Raw genomic sequence first — 17,873 nt, 5'->3', positions numbered from 1 at the left:
GAACACACAAATGCTATATTATGTTGTACACAGCTGATACTAATCTTAAATGAAATAGGGTTCGTTAACCCAAACATTTGTGGCGTTATTCCGAAATCACAAACTTTAACCTATATAGAGTAGCGCGTTATTCCGAAGGTATATCATTCAAAAATGAAATGATATTTGTTATTTCGAAGATTCGTTCGTCCGAAAAATTCCTTTCATTTTTATTTTCATATTTCTCAATGAATAATAAAAAATACATCAAATGTAACAAAATGAGATGGAGGGAGAGAGAGAGAGAGGGAGGGAGAGGGAGAGAGACGAGGGGTCGGTGAAGGGGGAGAGGAGGTTTGTGATAGTGAAAGTTTATTTCTATGCAAATTTTTTTTTTTCCTTTTCGAAACCTCTGGAATGACGCCACAAGATGTTTGAATTAACGAACATGGCTGTATGTATATTAGGGACTTTGTGTATTGCGGAATAACGAACTTTAGGAATAACTAACATATCACCAGTTAAATTGTCAACATCCATAATCTCACGCCACAATGCAAGCCTGAGCCACCTCTGCACCAAAAACCTGTGGCACCATCTGCTGCCACTGCCTCTTTTTCCTAATCTTGTTCTCCTTCTCCTTCTTCTTCTTCTTCTTCTTCTTCTTCTTCTTCTCCTTCTCTTTCTCCTTCTCCTTCTCCTCTATACTTCTTCTTCTTCTTCTTCTTATTCTTCTTCTCCTTCTCCTAATTCTCCTCCTACTTCATCTTCTTCTCCTTTTCCTTTTCTTCTTCTTCTTCTTCTCCTTCTTCTTCTTGATGAGAGAATGATGACGACATTTGTAATAAGACATTCCAATGCCATGCATGATGTGTGCCTTGCATTTCCAACACTGTTTATTTTTTCGTTATTTGTCTTGAAATTTACGAAAATAATTGTATCATTATCATAGTCTGTTTTTCATTGCACTTCATGTTATATCATTAGTATGTGTGTCCAAATGTTATAATCATGATATGTGTTGGAAATGAAATAAAACGAAGCTATTAAGATTTGATTCGATATGATATGATTTATTCTCTGTATGTTTTTTTTTACTAGTACATCAATTTTCTGCACTTTCATTATAACATTGTGCAAAATAAGAGTAAATGACTATTTTTAACAATGTATCATTTTCATCAATATGAAATACATCTGTGATACAATTACATGAAGATTATAGTATCGGAACTTTTTTTTTTCAAAAAAAATCATCCCCTCCCCTCCTCTCTCCCCCTACCTCCCCCCCCCCCCTCTCTCTCTCTCTTTCTCTCTCTCTCTCTCTCTCACTCTCTCTCTCACTCTCTCTCTATCTTTCAGTAGCATTTATTCCACTAGCATCATGTTGGACCCCTTTGTTTTTCTTCAATCTGTATTCATGTGCTTCTTCTTGGCAATTAAGTGTTCTGTATGGAAAGTAAGATGTAAATTTATGTAATTATTATCTTCTGAGCATGTAGTTTTCAGATTAACTCAGAGCGCCATACGTCTTGTCCTTATCCAGGCCGGCTGTTGGCGGTGATGATGAGATCAAAGCAGTATCTCGAGCATTTTAAATGTTTTTTTTATTTTGTGACACATTAGACAGAAACAGGTGCATGAGTTAGGAGCGATGAAGGTCTATATCCCAATCAAATCAATAAAAGTATTCTCTTTGTTGATAAAATTAATAAGTCAAAAGAAAATCCACTGAGAATCATTTTCAGTAATCGTCGATGATTTATTTTATAGGGGAGATTGATCCGAAGAAGACGAGGGCAGCATACCAATGAAGAGTTTACTTGCAAAACGAGTGAACTTCATTAACTCTTCAAGTTGAGATGATTATTTGCGATCAATTATATCAATTTGCATGATTCCAGTCAATATCAGTGCGCGCCCATCCACCGTTGGGGGTGCACTTCAATGCTGTGATGCGATGCTGCAGTGCCGTGATGGATTAGCTGATCGAGTTGGCAGAAGGTTGCACTAAAAATATGATTTTGATATCATGTGTGTGTTTGTGTGTGTGTGTGAGTGTGAGTGTGTGTGTGTGTGTGTGTGTGTGTGTGTGTGTGTGTGTGTTTGTGAGTGTGGGTGGGTAGGTGTGTTTGTTTGTGTGTGTGTGGGTGTGCGTGCGTGTGTGAACACCAAAAAGAGAGTTGTGAGGTGACGCAACAGCGATGTCGTCATCCTCGCCTACTCCGCTTTACGTACGAGTGCGAAAAGATGTGAAATTAAAAAAAAAATCGATAAATTCTTTATTTTGTGTCCGACAGTGTCCGATTTATTACGAACCGCCTGCCGTTCGTCTGATTTGCTTTTTCTATTCTTTACAGCCGACTTGAATATAGTGTGCAAATGCTCTGTGAGTTGCCAACTTCGATGAAATGTTCCATTTGAATTCTAATCGAACATTTTTTTTTTTTTTCGGAGACATTTTCCAGTCTCCAGTTGGTCTCGGAGTCGTCTCCACGACGTCTCGTCAGTTGCGGCCACATCTCAGAGACTAACCGATCCTGGGAAAATCCCCATGGCGACTGTATACCGACGACAATGCAGAGACGTCTCGGCTACCTCTCGCGACTTCCGGGCGATTTTACGTTGTCACCTTGAAGACGTAACGGACGTCGCCCCTGGGGAGGGGGGGGGGGGGTAGGTCGCCTTCTTGGTGAGCGCGCAAGCCATCATTTATGGTTTTTCAAGTTGCTCGAGTCGCGGCGACGTCCAACTCCAGTAATATAGGCGTCAAACTATCCCGAAGTTGAGCAAAGATGGACACAAGATAAGGAAGTTTTCTTCATTGTTCATACTCGGTTCCGATCGTTTAAACATGCATGGAGTCATTCATGAGGGCACTTAAGCCGTCGTTTACAGTAACCGCCAGTAGAATTTCTCAGGCTGTGGTAAAATCTTTTGCACGTCAAAGACTTTGCCGGAAGACCTTACGAAGGTTCATATTCGTATACAGTCATATAATATTGCCATCTCGTGTCATTCCCCTAAGAAGTTGCTTGCTGCAGCAAAAACTCTTGCTTGCAGGCAGTTGTTCATTGAATTTGCACATACCAAATCAAGCAAAATGCAAGCGCAAGTAATGAAGGAGGTTCAAGAGGTGGAGTCATAGCAGTCGTATTCCTTCTAGAACTCACGTTTGATGCCGCCACTCAAAAATATCTGAAGTATGTGTCAAACTATGATAAATCTGTCCCTCGGATGGGAAGACCACGGACTCATGTGTCTTTGCATAATGACCATCCGCTCTCTGAGGAAGATAAATGTCTTTATGATGTCCAAATTATTCTATTTCGCCCTTCCTTGTTATATTGATAAGAAGAGCGATACATAATTGCAAACGGAGATGCACGAACAGAAATTGAACAAAGATTGATGAAGCAAAACTCAAAATACCTGACTGGACGGGTCCGGGCAATAATCTGACTTATCAATTATTTGTCATGAGCTGTACTTGAAAAATTCATACTATATCAGAGTGATAAAGTCAGCTTTCCAAGAGGGTATGATAACATAGTTTTAAACACCTTCACAACATGATAGGCAGCTCTCATATTTACTTTTCATTATGTCTGGTGGGATTGACTTCAGTTTTACATTTTTTTAAAGCAGGTGAAATATCATTTCATTTCAGCAATAAACATAAATACCCGACATTATGTTAGGCTTCAAAACGAATATTGCAGAGAGATGGGGGCATCGAATCTCGGCATCATCAAAGACACCTGAGGAATTCTTTTGTGCATTCATAAGACAATATTAACAGCTGGTATAGTACATAATCATGGCCAGTTGGAACTCCAGCTCTTGAACTCCCCTGTGTGGCTCAAGCAATAAATTGCTACTTTTTAGCCATATTACCTATAGGGCTCTTTCTAAACTATCTAACTCGTGTGAATTTTAACGCTTTATCACTTTATTGATTAATCAATCAATTCACCCGTTTTAAGGTTTCAATAACAAATCCATGCTCCCAATAAGGAGACAATGTCCTTTTTCTTTTTCTTTTCTACCGAATGATTCAGGAGGTTACCATACATCCATTTCCTGAAAGAAAAAAAAAATGCCGAAAATTTCTGCCAGCGAGCTGCGCCACACAGTGACTGCGCCCAACTGTTTAGAAAAATTCTACTTTTCGTGTTTCCAACTCGTCAACCACTGAGGTGGGAAGCCACCTCCTCGAATTTTCGGTGACACTCAGCATCCTTGCGGTGAGAAGTAAATCACGATGACAGCTCGGCTTTCCCTAACAAAACAAAACAAAACAAAAAACAAAAAATATGCCTTTTCACAAAATGCATTCTGACCCGTCTGACACAATAACAGCTCAGCAGCAGACAATGTCACGGGATTTCGGTGGCCCTAATGGCGATTCGACCATGGAGATATTACACATCTCCATGGTTCAACGGCCATTTTAAAAGACCATCCCCCTTTTGTCAGCGCTGACCCGCAATGTCTTGAGCAAATTAAAGCTATAAAGACTCAAGGGCGTCAGTCGATGGGTCTTAACTCTCATGGTGGTTTGACTATCTTTGCGTGACGAACCTATGTTTCATAGCTCCTTTTCTAGTTTGTCGACAGCAAAATCTGAGGGACTCTGAACCAGGAGGGAAAAATTTAAAAACTTCGACTTGTCGACTTCCACGACAATTGATTACAAGCCTACCCTGCGTGACTAGACACCGAGCTGAAAGTGCCTTCAGACGAAACGGACAGATTGTCGAACAAGCCGAACTTTCAGAACGTTTAATTAGTTATACAATAAATGAGACACAGTCGTGTTTAAATGATTAGTAAGAGGTTATCGGAGATGTGAAAAAAGCGACGCTACACGTGAACACGTAGGTGGAAACAGGCGCAAGGTTATCAAGCTCGCTATACACCTGAAAGGACGAGATATTTTGATCCGTGGCTGAGTGCTGGATGGTCTCGTTTATTCATGCCTAGAAAATTGATAGAATAAACTGTTTGACAGAGGGCTCCTCGTTGGCAGCGGAATCGGTAAACTTGAGTCGGATATCGAACGACAAGGATACGGATCGAGAAGAAGACACCTGTAAGGTAATAAAACTTTAAACTCGTATCCATTGGCTCTCACATTATATCGAATAGAGTGTACTTGGTACAATTTGACTAATATAATCTGTCTGTATCATAATGTATATCAAAGTATAATGTATGGCAATGTATATAAACTATACATAAAATGATAAGTATGGAATCTCCTGTCTTTATGGGACAGACTAGTATATAGGAAGACAAGTCATAATGTCTAAGTGCAGTTCTCAAGTGAGAATGAAGTCCAATTCGTGACGCACGCGATTGGCCACAATGGTTAAGTGGAAGGAATCCAAAGCAGTGGAACTCTGTTTCATTGTCTTCTTTGACTATAGATAGCAGATTTAGCTTAGCTTGTGTCAGAAGCCTTGCCGTGTGTGCACAGGGGCCTCCAAAAAGCTCTGTTGTTCGTGTATTATAGGCAGGCTGTTTTCGCAAAGAGTTGATAGTGATGTTGTAGTTCTGAAGGTTTAGCGTGTCTATGTACCTCTTGAGGAGGCCCTCCCTGACCGCGATGTCCCTGTTTCAACTGCTAGTTATTGTCATTATTATTATAAGTAGTAGTAGTAGTATGTAGCAGTGGAAGTACATATATATATGTATGTATGTATGTATATATATATATATATATATATATATATACTTATATTGAGTTGTATATATTACACATATGATATATCATGTAATAATGTTTATGTTTATGTAGGCTATAAGGTGTACTACTCATAAACATACACATACATGTACTTTCCATCTCTCGACAGTAAAGTCGATAATTTTATTGACATATTAAAATGTCTAGATGTATAGTTTTTACAACACAAAGGCCCTCTCTCTCACCTATTCTGTCTCCACCCCCCCCCCCCCTTTCTGTCCTCATCTTCCTATATATATCATTAGGCTGTGAAAGCTCTGGTTTTGTAGGCTTTTCGTGGTTGCCATGGATATCATGGGGTTTGCCAAGCAGTCCACGGTGGTACACGTGTGGCTGTGGTGCATCTTTCTGCTTAGTGCCATCGTGGTTGTCACGCTCCAATTTCTCTCTCTCCCGCTGTGGCCGCTGACCAAACGATGGTATCGCAATGTCAACTGCTTTCTGATACAATTCTTTTGGATGCGTGAGTATAGTAATGTTGATGGCCTATGACAGATGCTAAAATGTGATTGGTCGCCAAGGAGTTATAGTTTCTCTCGTGATCATAATTATTTTCCCTTTGCAGTGGAAAATATAGCTTCCTGACGATCCAAAGGATGTTACATTCCACTCCATGCAGTCAATGTCTGCATGTAAACTAGTATAATACACGCTTACAATATTGTGTAAGCGATCATGAGACCTACATGCATACACGTCACATACATGTACACACCACTCTTTTATATCACATCGAAAGTGAAATCATAATCATAACATCACGTGTGATTGCTCTCATAAAGATCCAAATTCGTATATCTATTTTTTTCCCAGTTTGCTTCTGTTGAATTCAATGCAACAGCTTAATCAATAATACGTCTAAGATGTAAATGATTCAGTTGCTAGAATATATGAGTATATATGTATATGTACGTGTATATGTATATGTTTTATATATTATCCTTATAATATAATATATAGATATTTTATAAATTATATAAATAAATGTTTTAATTGCTAGGTTTACCTTAATCGTTAATATCTTTTCTGTTTTACTAAAGCCACCGTGCACATGGTATGGAGTTGCAATCTAAACTTAAATTTATCCAGGGGTGCTCAGGAGCAATCCAGTTATCATTCATTCATCTTGATTCTGCTTTGTTTCCCTTTTATCTACTTTTAAATGGGGCTTGTTTATAGAGTACACGTGGTTAGCTGATTTTTGGTCGGGATCTACCTTCAATGTATGCGCCAGAACGGAGGACCTGCGGTTCGTCGGTAAGGAGAACGTGTTACTCGTGTGCAACCACCGTTCCGACGTCGACTGGATAGTCATTTGGCAGTTAGCAGCAAGATTCGGCCTCCTTTCAGTGAGTATTATCATATAGGCCTACTCTGTCGCACACTCTTTATGCGTGAATGTATGACAGGCCAAGACATTTTGCCCCCATCGGTATTAGAAGGGGGGGGGGGGGGGGAGGTATAGCTCCCCAGACTTGAGCCCCCCTCTCCCCCCCCCCCCACCACCACCACCACCACCAACACACACACTGTGTGTGTCTCTCTGTGTCTCTCTCCCACCAGTTATTCCTATAGCCATCATTATGCCACCACTTCGTATATGTATATATTTCAAGGGTTTTCTATCACTGAACATTGAACACAAATGTTTACACAAAGTTAAAAGATTAAATGCGCAAGAAATGATTGTATAGTAAACCATATGATAGTACAGCTTTACACGCTATTTGTATCAACGTGCACCAACATAAAAGTATAACGTTAGCGAAGCCAAGATGGTTTTTTTTTTATTTAAAAAAATCGTAAGATTTGTTGCTTCAAAGATATGATATTTTCGTATATTGCGGATATAAACATAGTAACTGTTATACATAAGAATATATGATTATAAACAGAAAAAGCAAGGTATAGAGTGCTATGGATACTCTGGATGACCTCTTTTTAAGGAGGAAATTCATTTCTTCTTTATCCTTTATCATTGAATTTTATGTTAATTTATTCTTTCCCTCTTTCTATGAACTCACTTTGGATATGCTCTTGATCTACTTTTATACTACTTTTATAAAGGGGGGCAAAGCATTGATGAAGGATGAACTGAAGTACGTTCCTCTCATGGGCTGGTCCTTCTACCTGGCCGAGGAGATCTTCGTCAAGCGGGACTTCGCCAGGGACCGCGAGCTGCTTCTAAAGCAGCTGAGGAACGTGGCCAGTTTCCACTTCAATACCACAGTAAGAGAAACATTGGCTGCGTTCCCGCAAAACAAATATAATATTAAAATAACAATTGAAAATAGAATGCAGAAAGTTGTTTTCAGCCCTCGTTATACCTTCGAGTTGTCGGTTGCGCAGAACGAAGTGATATAGCTTCCCCCGAGCGAGCGGAAGGAGTTATCACATAGTCCCAGGTCCTGAACAAGGAAAGGAAATTAACTGATGGGATGGGTGGGCTCATCGGAAAGTTCGGTGCTCATTATCAGTTATGTGTTGATGATTAATTACACATTAGTTCGGGTCATGTCACGTTGAGAAATATCTGTTAGTTATTTCTCAACGTTAGTGAGAAATAACTAACTAATTTCTCAAAGTTAGTGCATACGTATAGGCCCTACAGTGCCCACGTGCAAAGTACAGGGGTGGACGTCATGAGTCCGACACTTATATACAAGTTACACAGCCCCACAAGTTACCTACGAGTCATACAGCCCATGAGCTCGACACTAGGCAAATATTAAGGTCCATAATTCCGAAACTGTATAGGCAAACAAGGCCCACGAGTCCGACACAAGGCAAAAGGGGCTATGCGGTTATCGAAATCGGCTATAGGCCTACTGGATATTGTTATGTCAGGGAATTTCCTTTTGAACCGACTGCCATTTGAATCAATACGAATTATTTGATAAACAATAACAGCAGCAAATTATCAAAATCCTATTCCACTATATGGACCTATTATTTTTGACAAAACAAAAATGCATCAACATGATCATAAATGGTATAATTATTTTGTCACGCACACAATATGCTGAAAAGAAATTTAAAAAAGTAGATCCTAGGATCGTGCTTCCCTAACGTGACAAGCACACGACACCGCTTTGCCTGTTTATGTATACTAGATGTTCAACCGTGTTAAATTCTCAAATACCTTGTTCAGTAATCCCATCTTTCTATACAGAAAGATAATGTCACATTATAACGTCTTTAAACCTCTGTCGTAATTGCTATACTGTCAGGCTTGCTCCGAGCAAGGAAGTCTGACCGTGATCTAATAACACTCGTACTTAGTGCACTCGCTCCAATGACTTCCTGTTAATGCTGTTGTTAATAGAGGATCCTTAAACCCTATTTCTTGGTCTTGCATAATCTAAGATCCCCCTATCTGATTTCGGCTCAGACGCCATTTCTATTCAAATTCTGTGACAATAGGCCCAACGCGACATCTTCGCCCACAATTGCAGCGACATGAATGAAACTATTAACGTGAGACACTCATGGAGCATTCATGGGCGCTCATTCTGCAGAACAATCTCACTCCCCATCCCACGCGAGATCGAGCATCTTCACAGGAAGCATGTAAATCCTCCCATTAAAACACTGAGGTGTTCTAGATGCCATTATACCTCCGAGTATTTTTCTGTTCTATAACATTTCTTGTGTCATCGCCCTTGTGTGTGCTTATGTGGGTATAGGTGCGTGTGCTTTTCGGATTTTAATCTGTTCTACATGCTCTCTCTGCATGTGTCTATACAAATCAGATCATGATGCTTGAGCGCTATGTAAATTGGAATTATGATCATATTCATTGTGGTTCATTATTCAAGGTATGATTATTTTCCTGTGTTATTAGGACGTGACGAGTTTCCCATCAAACACGTGCCTGTTGGCGATATCATGATCTTTGAACGGCAAGTGTGATAAAGATGAACTTTTTTAATGGGGAGAAGAACTCAGTAGGATACACTATGCATCAGGATAATCATAGGTATCATAACGCGCCAGATTGCATTCAATCGCGACGACGCTATTGACAGAGAGGGAATGACCTTATTTTGTTGTTATCACAATATTGATGAAGAAATTTGCCAGTCAGGTCAACATACTTCTTTTTTTTCTCTCTGAATTGTGATAAGGATAAAAGCAAATCTTTAAAAAAGGTGGTTGGTTTGTATGTGTGTGTGTGTGTGTGTGTGTGTGTGTGTGTGTGTGTGTGTGTGTGTGTGTGTGTGTGTGTGTGCACTCTAGAAAGAAAAGGGTAAATCAGCGTTTTAAAATGGGGGAGGAGTGACAGCGTTTTAAAACATATTGTATTCACCCCTTTTCTTGCTATATGAAGCACATCTATACTGTTGGATTCAGCTGGATAAAAGGGTGAATACAACATTTTAAAAACGCTGTCACTCCTCGCCCCTTTTGTTGATTTACCCTTTTTTAAAGAGTGTGTGTGTGGAGTGTTGCTCTGTTTTTGTCTCGTTTTGTGTGTGTGTGTGTGTGTGTGTGTGTGTGTGTGTGTGTGTGTGTGTGTGTGTGTTTTTCAGGTAGAGCGCTGAAAAGGGAGAAGGGTTTTTTCTTGTTTATTTGTTGCTGTTTACTTCTTCCCGTAAGCCACATCATTCTGTGTCGTGTATAACATAATAGGGATTCACTACATAAAGAAATACTGCGCCTGGTGGTTTTAGATACCAAGTGGGAGCTTTGGGTATACCATGAAGCCTATCCCGCTATGTAGCTCCATACGGGTGTATTATGTCCTGCCAAGGAGGTACTAGGCAAGCTTGCCTAGTACCTCCTTGGTCCTGCATAATATGCCCCGGGCGGGTGGGTGGGAGGAAGGAGATTATGTGATCTGTCTTTCGCTTTGAACGGGAGGGAAGCGGGAAGATCGCCTTTCATGAGCATCCCACTAAAGTAGGTGGGTCACTGCAAGGGCAACCTGTTCCCTCAGAGAAATTCCTCACAGACTATTTTAGCTGTGGAACCTGGAACTACCCAGGCTCGTTATTTTCCTTACTCATTAGTTTAAGGCATACTGAAGCATTGACTAGAAAATAGCCCAACTCAAAATATATCTCTTAAAGCGTTGGTTAGTAAGAAAAGCCTCCTTTCTTGTTGCTTGCAAATTAGTATATTTTAAGTTAAAAGTGAATTGGCTTTCAGTAGAGTAATTTACAAATACTTAAATTAGGACAAAAGCATTCGTAATGCAGCTAATTATCCCTTTATTATCTTTGTCGTGCATGTAAATACCTCACAAAATCAAAATGGAACGGTACCATCTGATTATTCATATTTGCATATTCATGAGCTTATTGTAGCTATGGAAAGCCAAAGTGTGTTTTTTTTTTCCGTATCGGTGTTTGTCTAGGCTTCGCGTCGGCGAACACGAGCCGTACGACAGTGTAGCAAATATTGAACAATAGCATAGTGTATTACAATAAAATGGGCATTAATGGCTCAAACTAGGTGGAAATGAAATACAAAAAGAAGTTCGTTATAGGAAATATGTAAATTACAGAGATATATCATTTTATGGGAACTTACATTCTTAGATTATCCCATAAGACTATACAGGCTTACAAAGTGATATCGCAGCTATTTTCCGTGTTTCATCTTTCAGACAACCATATTTTGTGAGGGGACACGCTACACCAAGGAGAAATATGAGAAGAGTCAAGCATTTGCCAAAGAAAGAGGAATTCCTGGACTAAAGCATCACCTTCTACCAAGGACCAAGGGATTCGCAACTTGTATTGAAGCGTACAGGAACAAAGGTGAAAGAGTGAGGCCCTGCGCGTGACACAAAAACTACATAACTTGTACTGCATAATACCACGGCAATAGCCATTACGATTGCCAGAGCGACAATACCCAGCAGCCAATCAGCTTCTGATATTCTGCTTGTTGCCATGGAAACTAAACTCATGATAGTTATTGCATGGGTTTGCTGTAGAATCCAGACTAGTTCCTCCTCATGTCTGCCAATACAAATTGATGCATATAATATTACATTAATGCAACATAATATTTTTTTTTCTGCTTACCACACCCCTACACAGATTTGTTTTACATCAATCTGTGTGTGTACACTATGTGTGTGTGTTGTGTGTATACTTACAGGTATGCATATGCATAGGCCTATAATCAAGTCACTGTGGTGATAGAGGATTTTGTATGAGTGCTGAATATCTATTTATTTTATTCATATGATATCAAGTGCAAATACCTTAACTCTTCTATATTTCACGTTTTATGTTGTTTGTTTGTTTGTTTTTATTTCCGTCTTCATATAAAAATACACACATTACAAGTTGCATATACATTGCATATACTTACAGAAGAAACGGGGGATTGCCTGTTCAGTCATATTATCAAAATATGTCTGTTCTTCCACAGGGTCCCTAATTTACAGTACAATACAAGGATGATAAACACTGTATATACAAAACATAAGAAAAAAAATAATGAAAATCATTTACCGAACTGGTACAGTGAGAGTCAGCAATAATCAGAGATAGGTAGAGAAGAGCAGAGCAAGGAAAAGAAAAAGAGGAGGAGAACAAACTTACAAAAGAAAAGGCAAGACTCATATACCTCCCTCCCCCCTAAAAAAAAAAAAAAAATGTGATGACACCTATACCATTCTGTTTATCTCATTTTACTTTTTTTCTCTTAAAATCAATTTGAATGTAGAGTGGCCTTGCATTTATAAATTTTCTGCAATTTGAACAGACTGTTATCTCTTCTATCATTATTTGTTATATGTACATATATATCAGCCTGTTGTTATATATATATATATATATATATATAATTATATATATAATCATATATATATAATTATATATATATATATAATTATATATATATATATATATATATATATATATATATATATTTCTTTCTCTCTCAACAGGCTGGCAAATATATGACATGACCATAGCCTACGAAGGGGGACATACTCCATCACTGTCTGATTTAATGCGTGGCAAAAAATATCACTGCCAGGCATATATAAGGTAATCTGTACAGTTGATTCCTTCATGATTTCTTTCCATAATGTACACTGGTCTTTTTGTGCCCAACGTTGTGTATGAATGGAATAGAATTACATTGAATTTTTTTTTCATTTATTTACTTCTCATACATCAGTTTCATCCACCTATTTGAATATTCGTTTATGTATTAATTCAAATATTCATTTATTTCTTATGTCTTGTAATTCCATGACCTTAATTACTCACTCACACAGTTTTTTTTAATTATTATTCAGGTCATTTTGTTGCTCATAATTGACGGTTTATTTTGTTTGTTTCGTGCTTATAATTATGCATGTTCCTTGGCGTATTTCTTTACAGACGTTTTCCATTAGACAGTGTACCTTCTGACTCGGAGAAGGTTACTGCCGATTTCTGCTATCAGCTCTTCCAGGAAAAGGTAATGTCTCCGAATGGCATGTGATGGTAAGCGTAATGAAACGGGTTCATTCCACGAGTCCGACCCAGGAGTCAAAATTACTGCCCACGAGCTTGACATGAAAAAAAAAGGGGGTCCATGACTCATGAGTCATACAGCCCATGAGCTCGACACTACAGGCAAACACGGCACTAGTATACTAGGCAAACAAGGCCCACGAGTCCGTCACTTTTATAGTCCAAAAAGGCCCATGAGTCCAACACTGCTTATAGGCGATCAAGTCCCATGAATCCGTCGCCATAAAAGCAGAAAGGCCCACGTTCTCATTCTACAAGAAGTTTGCATGAGTTGACATGATTCTTTTTTTTTATGGATCTATTAGTATAATGACTCCATATCTAAGAGCAATTTCAGTCCTTCTCTTAGATTACCATTGACATTTCACTGCTGTATATGTATATAAACGACTGATCAACGGTTTTAAATGTCAAAATGACAAAACATTGTTATAAAATTGTGTTGAAGTCCCACTATAGTTTCATTTTTCTGACATGTTTGTCAAAATTACAGATCAGTAGTTCACTTTTGTGAACATAGTCCCTTTCAAGACAAGTGTTGATAATAGATTACAGTTGTGAATAAAGCCAAAATTCTGATTTGGACCCATCTTTCGTTAAAAGGATGAAGCCTACAGTTACTTCCTGGAACACGGGACCTTCGAAGGGTACGACCCCGGGCGATCCCTGCAGAATGTTCCCAGACCTCTGTACGTCCTCTTCATCATGATATTCTGGATCATTGTTATCGGACTGCCAATCCTGTACTATACCTACCAGGCCCTCACTGCGGGTTCAATGCTTACCAGGCTTGTTACCGTGGTCCTCTTCTTTGGTGGTAAGAGGTCGAATCTTACGTTGATGTTGTTTTATTACTCTTTATAATGTGTTTTTGTTAATGGGCGTTATAGTGGAACTTTTTTGTGGGGGAGGGGGGATGGGAGTTGTGTGTTGGGGTCGTTGAGGTGTGGGACGGGTTGTGTGGGTGGGCTCTACAAAGAAGACGAATGATTTTGCCAACAATCACTTAATGTACCTCATCAAATCGCAAGTAGATAAAATACCGGTATACATGTATATTTCAGTAGTTTGTCTTTAGGCCTACATCCATAGGTCCACTGTACCTTGAGAAATTGTGTTTTGTTAAATTATGATGAGCTGATGGGTACATTATTTACCCCGAGCCACACGGTCCTTCATACATACAATAGTCACAGGACTGGTGACTGTGGCAAAATAGAAGGTCTTAACTCTATTATGTTTTCTCTGTGATAGAGGCCCATACTCCATATTCTTTTGGTCAGTTTTAACCTATTATATAAGAATATAAGTGTCAAATGTGAATGTGATTTAATTTTGGTTTTTTTAGAAAGATGGAGAAATAAGATGTTTTTCTACCTTAGATGTACAGTTCCATAGGCTGTTCTGCCTGTCAGGTTGTCAACAAATCATCCTCAGCCACTTGCCATACAGAGGGTTCCTCAAACCCACATTCTCTAGCAATAGACATATCATTATCATGATAATGATAATGATTATCATTATCATCTATTATCATCATTACCGTTTTCACATAGTCCTGTAAGCTATCTCCTATAGGAGAGAGATTGTCCCAGCCCTCACTAATATGAATATTCATTATAAATTTAGTATGTTAAACTCCCAAATTCGACAAATAGAAACTAAGGGCAAAGATCACTGCATTTTATAAATGACCTGGGGGCGTTTCATCAACGAGTTCGTCGGAGGTTTTCACCGACGAATTTGCTATCAGCTAATCAGACGCAAGGATTTCAGTAGCTTTTAACACTTGTCAGTGTAAATCACTGACAAAAAGTTTCATGAAACGGTCCCCTACGTGAGAACAACGTGTTTTGAATGTGGGGTGCGATGTCACAGAGATAATCTAATACTGTTGTTGTGTCTTTTCTTCCTTTCTCTTTCGATCTTTCTCATACATCACCAGTTGTGCTAATTGCGAAGTACATGTTTCTGCAGTCAAACTCCAATAGTCGCTCATCGTACGGACTGAAGTAGAACAGGCAGGGGAAAAAATGCATCCTTGGAAGGCAGAAATAGGTTATCAAGCCCCCAGTTTTTTCTCCACGAGTCGCTTCGTATTCAAGATGTCCGCCATGTCTGTAAAAATTGCTTCATTTTTCAATCTATTAATCTTATTTTTGGACTGGCTATATAGAAGCAGATATCGGTATACTCTTATTATGTTTGATTGTGCATTGGGCCATAGCAAACGTTGTTATAACAGGAATCTATCAAATCAGTTATATGAAATGATGTTTTGTGTATATGCGGGTAATGGTTTTCATTATATGGAATGATTTGCTGGGAATTCTTATCTTAGAGTTCCTTTTATGAAATTCATACTTAATATATTATACCAAAGAGTAAATTATGTCTTTTATACCAGTTAAATTACATATTTTAGGAATTTGCTTGTAGCATAGAATAGTGTATATGAATTGTGTTGAAGGTTATTTTATAATTGCTGTTTGCTTTTCATCAATATACATTTTATTTGTAAGAAATTAACTTTGTTCAACATTGCCACTTTCTGTCATCAGTGCAACACATCTGTCATTGAGGAATAAGAAAGTTTACATTCTTAATCTTGATTTGTAAAGCACATTTAAGATAGTTACCTAATTTCTTTATTGCAAAATTTGATGTAGCAATGAGAAACCCTTGTTTGGAAGAAAGTTATCCTAACGTATAAAGTTAACCCCCTGATGTGTCCACTGTCTCAAGATGCTGTTATCTCTAGAGCCGGATTCATCCATGAGATGAAATCTTATATAACATTCGTCAACTCCTGCAAAAGGACTATAAACATGCAAACGTGCAGTGACTTTGTTTTCTTGATTTTCTTGAACCAATATACAATCAATAAGGAATCTGCGTTCACATTAATGTGTAAATTTAGCTGCCGTCCATGTAATGATTATAAGCAAAAAAAAAAATTTGTGTGTGTGTGTGTGTGTGCTAAATTGTTACTTTTTGTTCATATATAAAACTAAGTAAATGCACATATTAACCGATCTGCATTAATACTCCCATGCCTTCATTCAATGTTCAACTTGTATGTTATAGAGTCGTGTAAATAAATGTGTAACTTTGAGGATATATAATAGCTCTTTCTATCCTCAACCCCTGGCTTGTTACTATGCAATCTGATTAAATATGGCTTTGATTTAGCCTTTTGTTCTCTCCAGGGATGATGTTCGTTATTCCAAAGGTTCGTTAATGATCCAAAAATGACATAAAGTTCGTTTTTCCGAAGGTCTATTATTTCGGAATACGCAAATTCCATGTGTTGTACCTAGGATATCAACATAGATGTTTGTTAATCTGAAAATGAAACAGTGTTCGTTAATCCTAACATTTTTGGCGTAATTCCGAAATCACGAACAGTAACCTAGAGTAGTTCGTTAATTCTGAAGGTTTGTTATCCGAAAATGAAATAAAATTCGTTATTTCGAAGGTTCGTTAGTCCGAAAATGAGAGAGAGAGAGAGAGAGAGAGAGAGAGAGAGAGAGAGGGAGGGTGGGTACTGGAAGGAGAGAGAAGGTGTGCAATACCGAAAGTTTGTTTTTATATGCATACACCTTTTTTTTTCGAAACCTCCGAAATGACGCCACAAAATATTTGGATTAACGAACATGGCTATGTATTTAGGGGATTGTTGTATTTCGGAATAACGAACATCACCAGTTTTGAACATCCATTTTACGCCCCCATGCAAACCATGACTCATCTCTTTATACACCAAACACCTGTAGCGCAAACTGCTGCCACTGCCTCTTTTTTTTTTCTTCTTCTTTTTCTTCTTCTTCTTCTTCTTCTTCTTCTTCTTCTTCTTCTTCTTCTCCTTCTACTTCCTCATGATGAGAGAATGATGACGACATTCGTAACAATACATTTCAATGCCATGCATGATGTGTGCCTTGCATTTCCAGCACTTTTTTTTCGTTATTTATCTTAAAATTCATACAAACTTGTATCATTGTCATAGTCTGTTGTCATTAGTATGTGTATTCAAATGTTGTAATCATAATATGTGTTGGAAATGAAATAAAACGAAACTGTTAAGGCACAAACTATTCAAAAGATATTATAGAACATTGATGCTGTAAATAGTTCAAGATAGTGTACTCCAAATGAATTCCTTCAATCGAACAATGATTTTGTCTCTCTGTACATGCATTTTTTAATGAAATGTATTTTGTCTTTGAACACGATAGAGGTATCCATTTTATACTAATAAACGAATATATATATATATATATATATATATATATATATATAATAAAACATTACAGTATGTATATGTGTGTGTATGTGTGTGCGTGTATGTGTGTGTGTTTGTGTGTGTGTTTGACTGAGCGTGAGAACTCCCCTTTAATTATTTCAATGTTAACAATATACCCCGTACAATAAAAAAATGAAATAGAAAGTATTACACAAGTGACACAAAACATATAGGGATGACTTACGACATTAAATAACAATAGGCCTATACATGTACGTTCGTATATCATTGTGTTTGAAGGTACAACGGCTGGCAAACGATATGATAAACGTCTCTTATTGATACTATAATGAGTGTGATGCGTAACGATTTTTGAACTAGATATCTGGCGAAGCAGAGAGAGAAAGATAAA

The 17,873-nt window shown here is 38.2% G+C and overlaps 1 protein-coding gene and 1 non-coding gene across 2 annotated transcripts; one reads left to right on the top strand and one right to left on the bottom strand.

Annotated features, from left to right (window-relative positions):
* The first annotated feature begins 6,016 nt into the window (after window positions 1-6,016).
* On the top strand, window positions 6,017-15,231 carry LOC139734365 (1-acyl-sn-glycerol-3-phosphate acyltransferase delta-like). Its single transcript, XM_071645157.1, has 8 exons — window positions 6,017-6,194; window positions 6,911-7,080; window positions 7,799-7,960; window positions 11,343-11,496; window positions 12,639-12,741; window positions 13,081-13,159; window positions 13,819-14,032; window positions 15,161-15,231. Exons 1-8 carry the CDS (start codon window positions 6,017-6,019, stop codon window positions 15,229-15,231), a joined length of 1,131 nt encoding a protein of 376 aa, XP_071501258.1.
* Window positions 10,600-10,753, bottom strand: LOC139734389 (U12 minor spliceosomal RNA). Its single transcript, XR_011711157.1, has one exon. It is a non-coding gene; the product is annotated as a U12 minor spliceosomal RNA (small nuclear RNA).
* Window positions 15,232-17,873: the final 2,642 nt, after the last annotated feature.

The sequence above is a fragment of the Diadema antillarum genome, unplaced genomic scaffold, assembly GCF_040938485.1.
Source record: "Diadema antillarum isolate AM-2024a unplaced genomic scaffold, OU_Dant_1.0 seq00000523_RagTag, whole genome shotgun sequence".
NCBI classification, from domain to species: Eukaryota; Metazoa; Echinodermata; class Echinoidea; order Diadematoida; family Diadematidae; genus Diadema; species Diadema antillarum.
Note: the sequence above shows the minus strand (reverse complement) of the source record. Positions and strands in the feature narration are given on the sequence as shown.

What these genes read in the sequence shown, in the direction of transcription:
- LOC139734365 (XM_071645157.1), top strand. Translation starts at nt 6,017, where the DNA reads ATGGATATCATGGGGTTTGCCAAGCAGTCCACGGTGGTACACGTGTGG. An exon ending in ATCAGCTCTTCCAGGAAAAG is followed by an intron (nt 13,160 to 13,818) that starts GTAATGTCTCCG and finishes TTTCGTTAAAAG; the next exon opens with GATGAAGCCTACAGTTACTT. An exon ending in CGTGGTCCTCTTCTTTGGTG is followed by an intron (nt 14,033 to 15,160) that starts GTAAGAGGTCGA and finishes ATACATCACCAG; the next exon opens with TTGTGCTAATTGCGAAGTAC.